The sequence below is a fragment of the Sinohyriopsis cumingii genome, chromosome 7 (assembly GCF_028554795.1).
Source record: "Sinohyriopsis cumingii isolate HCF-2022 chromosome 7, ASM2855479v2, whole genome shotgun sequence".
NCBI classification, from domain to species: domain Eukaryota; kingdom Metazoa; phylum Mollusca; class Bivalvia; order Unionida; family Unionidae; genus Sinohyriopsis; species Sinohyriopsis cumingii.
The window spans coordinates 2,414,922-2,424,555 of record NC_142967.1 but is presented as its reverse complement, the minus strand read 5'-3'; the positions used below and the strand labels follow the sequence as shown (position 1 = coordinate 2,424,555).

Sequence of the window (9,634 nt, the reverse complement as noted above, 5' to 3'; positions counted from 1 at the left end):
CATAACAACCCGTCACACCACACCCTTGCGTGGATGATCTCTTGCTAGACACAGAGAAATGGGATGAGCACCTCATTCTGCTAGCTTACGTTTTGGAGCGGCTATTCAGGTGGGATCGACGGCTCGCCCTTCTAAATGTCACCTTGGGTTCCGTATGTTGGACTATTTGGGACACACGCCGAGTCAAGGCACGCTATCCCAAGGAAGTCGAAGGTGAAGCAGCTGAGAAACGCCGAAGGCCAAATTACGAAAACTGAGGTGAGGTCATTCCTGGGATTGGCCGGGTATTACCGGAGGTATGTGGCCAATTTCAGTGAGTTTGCAGTGCTGTTGTCTGACCTGACCAGGAAATAAGCCCCGAATATAGTTATTTGGACAAATGCTTGTGATCACGCTTTCCTAACGCCGAAGGAGTGGCTGACGTCAGACACTGTTGTCCGTCTACCGGCTCTGTCCAACGACTTTTTGTGGAATAAAATCCCGATTTTGTTCTCAAGCATGGGGTGTGTGTCACGTTTTCTCAGCCCCACTTCGTAAGTCGTGTATAAACTAAGGTATTGTTACAAGCCATGATTTGATGTCTAAACGTTTGCGCAGTCTAAAGTACTTCTTTTACTCAAGGTTACCGCACCAGAGAGAAGACCCGACATCTTGAATCGGCACAGGCGTTGGATCGCGCGCCTTCCCACCTATGTGTTACAGTTTAATCCTAAGATCAGAGGCACCCAGGAGGGATGGGGGAGTGCTCTGAATCTGTCCCCACAGCGAGAAGGACATTATCCGCTAGGTTTGATGAGATCGCGTCAAAGCGACACCCAATCGGAATTGAGATAGAGGGTGTGATAAAAATTTCTATCCGAATCATAGTCTCTAACTAGTAAACGAAAATTTAGTCTCGCCTAGGACGAAAGCTGAACAATATAGGGTTACTCCGAGGAAGCCGCTCGTAATTTGACGGTAAAACTTGGAGAGGACATTCTAAGGGAAGACAAAGCTACGTAAAGGTTAGAATCATTTTGGGGACAGAACCTCCGGTTCAGTTAAGTCCCGAGTCTCTGAGAGTGGAGACGGAAATGAGACAAGCAGAGCAGTCGGAGTCGACAAGTCTAGTCGGTGGAGATAGTCGGGGAGGAGGAGGAAAAAGGAGTCGAGGAGGAGAAAGTGGAGAAGGAGGAGGAATATCGAGGAGCCGGTGGAGAGAATGAATTTGGAGAAAGTCGAGAGGAAGAGGTGAAGGAATTGGAGGAATAGGAGAGAAGAATACACAGATGAGTAGAATACAAGGACAGGTGGAAAGTTATCTCACATTACAAATCAAGTGATGCGATAGGCTATCACAGGGTCGAGCATAATGTCTTAAATATTGTGTCTGAGTGTCAGCCATAGCGTAAGCTGTAAATTGTAGACTTCAGTGTCAACACTTTCTTTCATTTATCAACAACCACTCAGTGAGCGCCACGTCTTATACAGGATGTCTGATATATTGTTAGCTTTATCATCCCACGTTTCCATTAGTTTTTAGATGAGATCTTATACAACAATTAACATACTCATAGTAAATTCATCAGCTATAAGGTATTAACCATTTCGAGCCAAGATATAGTTTCTTTCTTCTCAAGATACTGTTATTTTCAAATAATGTAATGGGTATACTGTAGTGTTATTTTGCTATAAATCTAAGCTAAATGCCTTTTAGTCCTTTTTTCCAGCTACTTGAGAGCCGGAATTTCACAAATTAATAAGAAATTAAAGTGATGATCCTTAATGTAATTGCGTTATAACGGGGTGCGTATCGCGAAATGTTCAGAAATAGCGCAATACAAAAATATTCGTGATACCCAGCTCTGACATATGTGATATGATATTGAAGTGACCCTTTGGCATCCACACGTTAGATTTTTTCATAATGGTACTTTATTTCGGTGTCCAAATTAAAAAGTATTTTATCAGTAAACTACCTTGTTTACCGTTGAGTATGGGTGTTTATGTCTTTGCTACTGGAGTTCGCATAATTTTTATAATATTTAAAAGTAATTTCACTGAAAAGTTCTTGTCAGCTTTTAAGGTAAAGCTACTGTTATATGATTTGTTTCCACAGTGTTCAGCGAAGTAAAGTTCTCGTCCTTGTGTCACAGCGGTTGCCACGTCCGTTTGTCGCGCAACCAGTTTCCAATTGCTCTCCGAGTCCAAGATTTAAAGCTCATGAGCAAACAATCGGCCGGTGTAGATGTATGCAGTTAAGCAACTACTTTAAAGAGTAAAATATGCATTTTTATTTCATACAGTTCCTTGATTTAATGGAAGCTGGGGTAAATACTGTATTTATTTACAGATATTCCCATTTCTTTTCAGTTTGTCTTTTATCCACATATGTAAATCGGCAACATCTGACAAGTTTTGTAACGCGGTCGGCATTGTCTGAGCTGAAACAGATAACAGATACTGGAGAAACGCGAAATTTGTGTTTCTTTTTTACTGTTGTCTTTATTTAGCAAGCAAGTGTTAATTTAGTTTAACAATCGCTCCCCTCCCCCTCGCCTATCCTGATTTATTCAGTTACAGCTGATTGAACATGATTTATGTTGACGACTGATACCTAAATTAAAACATTTTTACACCTTATTATCCACCCCTCTCCGACACACACACACACACACACACACACACACACACACGCACGCACGCACGTGAAACTCGACCCATGTTGCCCGACAAGTGGATATTAATCCGTTAAATTCCATCTCCCATCCCTTCGCTCATTTCCACTGGCCTCTTCCAAATCCTCAAAGATCAGCGACGTAACAGCTGTTGCTATGGTAACAAATATCATCAGTTAATCTTCCCCGACAAAGATGTAATTCTACATGATACTCGGAATGCAGACGCTAGACGATAAGGAAATCACAGTGCGATTATTTATAGACCCAAGAGGTTGTACACCAAGATGGAGTTGAACCTGTTGTCAGTAGAGTTATGTAGCAATCAGTGTACAAGATTACATGGTAAGTAAAATTATTTTCGTCCAAATACATTATTTTGAGAGGTAAAACTGGTCAAATTACATTTATACAAAGACGCGCGTCTTACGTAATACAATGGCGTTTGGAAACTTGGAGCTGTGCGCCATAAATAGACGGAAATCAAAGGATGGGCGAGTGGTGTAGGGTAATCAGTGTTTACAGGACAACCCCTGTAAGGTTTCTCTTCACATCGTATTAATCTTTCGCCTTTTACTAAAGATTACCAAAGATTATCTGAGGATAAAGGAAGGATTATGTAATCAGTAGAAAGTGGAAACTAGCTTGGAAGCCGAACCCTTTGAAGTGGAAAAATTAGTCTGGATAAAAAAGGAAGGTAAACAATGATTCAGGAGCAAGCGGAATCCAGCTGGGAAACCGAACCCTTTGGTGAGTCCGTTCCAATCTTTCTCTTTATTCTTCATTACACGACATTTTCCACTAAAATAGCACTTCCCCTTTAAGTACAGGTTCAGACCCTATCGAAACACACATCACGACTACACATTAAATTGTGAGGTTTACCGTATATCAATACAACTAACCATACTGTTTCACTCATACAAGATGAACAGCGAAGAGGTATGTAAGCAACTCTTACCCAAGCACGCCTTCACCGAAACGGAAGAAGGCAGACTTTTCACCGCAGAAAGATGGGATTATGTCCAAGCGGTAGATCTGTCCCAAGTCCATGCGGCGGAAAGACCGGCAACCCCCGAAATTCTAGGGGCATTAGCCTCCAGGGGAGTAACCCTTGAAAATATCGAATTCATCACAAATATAGGAAGAGGGATTATACTGATCTATCCTAAAAACAAAACAAAGCTTATTAAATTTGAGAGTTTTACTATCAAAGGAAAGACAGTCCTGATTACAACACCACCACCCATAACTAGGCTTACAAAACGGAAATACATTGATATCCACATTACCAGATACCCGAATGAGTTTCCGATGGAATTATTTAAGGAGGGCATAGAAACTAGACTGGGTATCGAGACGTACTAGATACCCAGTCTAGTTTCGGGGTTTCCCGACAATGAAGACGGGCAAAAGAATTTTGCAAACTGATGCTGCAGAGGTGGACAAAATACCGGAGTTTTTCAAAGAGCATGGGTTCGTGGTACACTCGTGGTACCCAGGGTGCAACCAAACACGCCCCTGCCTCGCTTGTGGAAAAAAGGGCCACATACGAAGAGAATGTAGAGAGGCGAGTGGACGGGCTACATATGCGGCGGCGATGGCGACCAATGATGATGTGTTAGGATACATATCCGACGATGATGAGGTCTCGGACCGCGAGCCGGACCGGGGCACTGTCAGCGCGGAGCAGCCCCAGTCCCCAGCAACTCCAGCGGCAGAGGATGGAGCCATTGAAAGTGAAGAAGAGGCGGATATGGAGGATAGGCACGATATTCCGCAGGCAGAAGCGGACGGTGAAACTGTGACCGAAACAGATCACCAAACTATAGAACCAAACGAAGGAAGTGTGACTGAAACAAATTATCAAACTGTAGAACTACGAAACAAAAAAAAAAAAACCAGGAAAAACAAGCAATCCGGACTAAATGAAATCAAGACCAAAAAAAAAACCATGACAAGGAACAACAAAGACGAAAACAACCTATATCAGACTCCACCAAAAACGCCAAAAGTAACCTCACACGAAATCAGCGTGCAACAACCAGCAAAACTCATATGCCCGCACAAGAGCAAGAAGCAGCACCAACAACAAGAAGCAGCACTATCAACCAAGCACATAAAGATAACAACATAAACAGGGATCACCCAAACAGTACACCAACAAAATACAAAACAATAACTAAAACACCAACCAAAAACCATAACCGCTAACAAACCACCACAAACAACCACTGCCAAAACTCATAATGCATAATAAACACTCAGTAACCCTTATATACTTTCTCTATGGAAATGGAGCAAGCACTACGCATTCTATCTCTAAATTGTAATGGACTAAACCATGATAAAGCCAGACAACTCGTACATTTTGCAAGAAATTATCACATTATGCTATTACAGGAAATACATGACATAAACATTCAAGTAATAAAATACCTGGAAAACAATTTGGATGCTACACTCATAGTACAAAAAGATCTAATTAACCCAAGATCAGGAGTAGCTTTCATTTTAAATAAGAACATAAAAAATAATAAATGGAAAAACTACAACATACCCGACACACTAAAAGGCAGGGTATTACGCATTTTTATCAACAACATACACATAATTAACATATATGCACCAGGAAATAAAACACATAGGAGACACTACTACCAAACCTTACAAGAATACCTAAGAGACTTCAGCCTCGAACACATGTTGATAGCTGAAGACTTTAATTGCACTATATCAGACTTGGACCGGAAGGGAGGAATGTCTGATTTTGACAAAGAACTTGCCCCCACCGCATCCAACCTGATAGAGGAACACTCACTAACAGATTCATACAGATTCAAAAATCCAAAAGGGAATCAATTTACATATCACTATAAAAACGATGGAGCCTCGAGACTAGACAGAATGTATGTAGATGATCAAAACAAGGAAAATATAATAAACTCTGAAATCCTACCTTTTAAGCTAGCGGACCATAATGCTATTTCAGTGAGCAGCAGAGGGGGCGAACAGACAGACTTTGGAAGCGTCAAAAAACTGAAATAAGGCTTCTTTCGAGCTGAACATTTGCTTGAGGACTCCGGTTAATTAGACCATTTATTTTCGTAAATTGAAAACTCGCGAGATTACAAAAAAACGAACCAACTTGAGGTCATGGCACCCTCTGCTGCTATAATTAAATCATTATGTTATAATAAAATGGTACATCCGGAATCTCATACAGCAAGGATAGCTCGAGAACGATTAGCAGCAATCAAAATTTTTTTCCTGTTAGAGATTCATTTAGAAAAAACTTGCAAGAACGTCAAAATGCACGAGTTGAGTACGAAGAAGACATTGAAAAACTATTTAAACCCATCACTGCGGTTACTGGAAAGGTTTTAACCGCAATCAAGGGAAAAACTAAGGAGGAGGTAGATAAGGAAGGTGGAAAGGAAGAGGAAGGTCTTTTTCAAGTAACTGAAAAAATAGCAAAAAGAACTAAACAAACAAAAACACTTTCACGAGATCTTCCACCTGGCATAGCCAGGGAAATAGCTGCAGCTCAACTTGCACACGAAGAAATACCTGAATATGCTGGTAAAATTCGTACTGAAGTCGAACTTGCATATGAACCAGTAAGAGAGAATATTAATCTCATTGAAAAATTTAATGAAGATTTTATCGAAGATATTATAAATTCTAAGGAAGATGATTTACCGGCAAAAATACTCCTTGGTATGCAATATAAATCTAAAATATTAAAACCCGGCCATGAAAAAGTGAACGATAATAATTTTAAGAAATGGGTATATCGTATACATTACAACATAAAACGAGCAAAACGTAATTATCTCAGATTCGATATACTTGATGAAAAAGTAGAAAGACTTAATAAAGAACAACGTTCTCGACTGCGGCAACGAAAACAACCTTCTCCATCGCAAGAGTCTTCATGTCAGCTTCCTCCACCCTTGCAACAAGAAGAAAGACAACAAAAAACTAGTAAAAAAAATTCTGCGCCGGTAATGACATCACTCCGGTAGATTCACCACGTGGATTTCAAAGTGATTCATCTGGCACACCCCAGGTCACCACTGAAGTACTTTCTCCGGTAATGCAACCGCCAGTATTTAAAACACCGCAAGATGAACCTAAAACAGAATCTGGTTTATGTCCTGATAATATCACCAATGATGTGTCACGGTTAGAAGTTCTCATAGGGGGAAAACGTGCCGGAAATAATTCACCAGAAATAACCAATGAAGCAGCTGATATTTGTCGGCAATTGTTTCAAGGTGGTATCATGGATATTGGCGTTTACCGGGAACTTATTGACGAGCTCGTTGATGATTAGTCACCGCGATTAAATAAATGGTAAATAAAACAAGATGATCATACACAATAATCATCGCAAATCCGTATCGGTCAGAGCGGTAAACTCACGATTACCACTCTATAGGGTTATTTAAGGAGATGGACTTGGTGATGTTATTAAGGGATTATTTACAAGGTTATCCCCAAAAGCAGCGCCTATTGCAAAACAATTATCGATGAAAGCTATTGATATTGTTCGTGAAAAAGCTCCTGGTGCAATTGTCAATGTTGCTGGTAAGGCGTTCTCGGCAATCAAAGATAGACTAGCACGATTAATAAGACGAAAACAACAACCACCAGTGAAACTGGCAAGTACTGAAATTATGCCCGCAGACGTAAGTAAAATAATAAATCAAGCTGCAAATCAAAAACTAGCAGCGTTGGCAGATCGGGGACTCGGTGAATCGGGAAATAATATCTCAAGTTTAATATCAGGAAGTGGAACTTCCCAAAGTGGAGCATCCCGAGGTGGAATTTTCCGAACGCGGTAATCAACGTGTTAGACGAAAATAATTATAATAAAATGTTCAAGCGCGTATCCGACACAGCATTTGACATGGAAGCACCTGTCCTTAAAGATGAATCGGTACGTGATTATCAGTTTTATTCTTATGACGCACGAACACCAGATCAACGTGGAGGAAGAATTGAACTACAAGTTCATGACACAAGTAGATATTTTCTACCCGCTGAGGCTTTTATTGAGGTAGAAGGTACAATTATAAAAACGGATGATACTAATTACAATGATGCAGTAGAAGTTGATTTTCTCAACAACGGGATCATGGCATTATTAGTAGCGCCACGTATATGATTGATGGAAAAAATATTGAATCGATTCAGAATGATGTCGACGTTGCTACAACAATAATAGGGTTGGCAAGATATTCTGATGATTATACAAGATCAGCAGGTCCCACAATGATGTTTGTGAAAGATAATTCGAATAACCCTGAAAGCGATCCGTATAATATAAGACGACCAAGAAACAATGTCAATAACGCTGACGCTGATGTGGCGCCAGTGGTTCATGGTGCTAATGAAAATTTCAACCTGGGATCTGCAGCGCGTAGAAATATGTTGCTAGGAGACAATAGAAGACTTTCATGTACAATTCCACTGTCGCGTATTTTTGGATTTTGTAGGAATGTTAAAAAGGTTATTTTTGGAGCTAGGCACACGGTTGTTCTTGTAAGAAAGGGTGATGATAACGATGCTCTGTGGAGACCTATTGGTGATGCCGGTAAAGTAGTATTATCGAAACTTTCACTGTGGATGCCGGTAATGACTCCAACGATCGCAGAAGAACAGAAATTGATTTCTTTCATGGACACAGGTGGTAAATCCTTGTTGTCATGGTTAACAACAAGCACAGATAGTATGCAAACTAACGTTAACGGTCAGTTTACATGGCATATAGCATCACAACAAGGTGTTTCTGCACCAGGGCATATTTTTATTGCGTTTCAAAACCGTGATCGATTAGGTAATCAAGTTAACTCTCATATGATATTTGACCAACTAAGTCTCACAAATATTTCCTTACGGATAAACGGACAACAAGAACCAACAGAAAATATACAACTAAATTATGCACAAAATCATATAGGACGTGCATATCATCGTTTGATGCCATGCATGGGACATGATCAAAATGTAGATACTGGGTTGCAAATATCACAACATGATTTCAGAACTTTGTATCCGATTTATTATTTTTCACTGGAGCATCTTGATCTATCAAAACAATCTATCGTTGATATACATCTTAAAGCAACATTAGATACAGGTAATGTTGATTACAGAGCAATCGCGGTTATACTCAGCGATAAAGCGATGTTACTTGAAGGTGGTAGTGGTCGAATGAGAGTTGTTGATGCACCAGTGGAAAATCTTTAATCACTATTTGGAGCGTGGCAAGTATTTATCATAAAATGCCATATCATCACGTTAGTGTTAGTCTGACTCCTGGTCAGATTAAAAACCTTCAATCAAATTCAGCAAAAAACTGCGGAATGAAAATATCACTAAAGCGAGATCAGATCACGGGTGGTCAAAATAAACTATCATTATCAGAACGCCAGCTTAAACATTTCAACGGCGCAAAACAATCAAAAACATGCGTCAAACTTAATCTCTCTGCGGGTGCGATTAAGGATTCGGTTAAAACAGGTGGTATTTTTCCACTTCTCGCAGCTATTCCAGCGTTAATAGCTGCTGCCGCGCCAGCAGTAGCAAAAGCACCCGCGTTAGGTGCTGTTGGAACAGCTCCTGGAATGGCTCTAAAGAAAGCAACAGGAAAGGGATACAAAAAAAGAGACGCGGCTTAAGATTACCGGGATCTCGTTGGGGAAGAGGTTTAAGGCTTCCAGGATCACTTCGTTAGATGCTCCAGCATCAAATTTTGATTTACTTGATGCTGCTAAACGATTAAAAATAAAAAACTTCAGAGGTGTTTTTATGCGAGATCAATTACCAAACAACCAAACAAACTCGAAACAGGTATTATTAATCTCGACTCGAATTCAGGACCTGGTACTCATTGGGTATCATACGCGGTTGATCCACGTGGAATCATTTATTTTGATTCATACGGGTTAGCTCCACCCAGTGAATTT

The 9,634-nt window shown here is 40.3% G+C and overlaps 1 protein-coding gene and 1 non-coding gene across 4 annotated transcripts in view; both read left to right on the top strand.

The window, feature by feature from the left end:
- Window positions 1–2,843: 2,843 nt before the first annotated feature.
- Window positions 2,844–9,634, top strand: part of LOC149794635 (methyltransferase-like protein 27) — a 39,334-nt gene continuing 32,543 nt past the window's right edge. Inside the window, exon 1 of one of the 3 annotated variants that reach the window (XM_089964243.1) lies at window positions 2,844–3,002. In XM_089964243.1, coding sequence (XP_089820369.1) covers window positions 2,945–3,002 — 58 coding nt within the window. In that variant the 5' untranslated portion in view covers window positions 2,844–2,944. Of the gene's footprint in view, window positions 3,003–3,109; window positions 3,408–9,634 lie in introns of those variants that run through there. The other 2 variants (XM_089964244.1, XM_089964245.1) reach the window with 2 other exon arrangements.
- On the top strand, window positions 3,188–3,304 carry LOC149794636 (U5 spliceosomal RNA). The gene has a single exon (XR_016422523.1). It is a non-coding gene; the product is annotated as a U5 spliceosomal RNA (small nuclear RNA).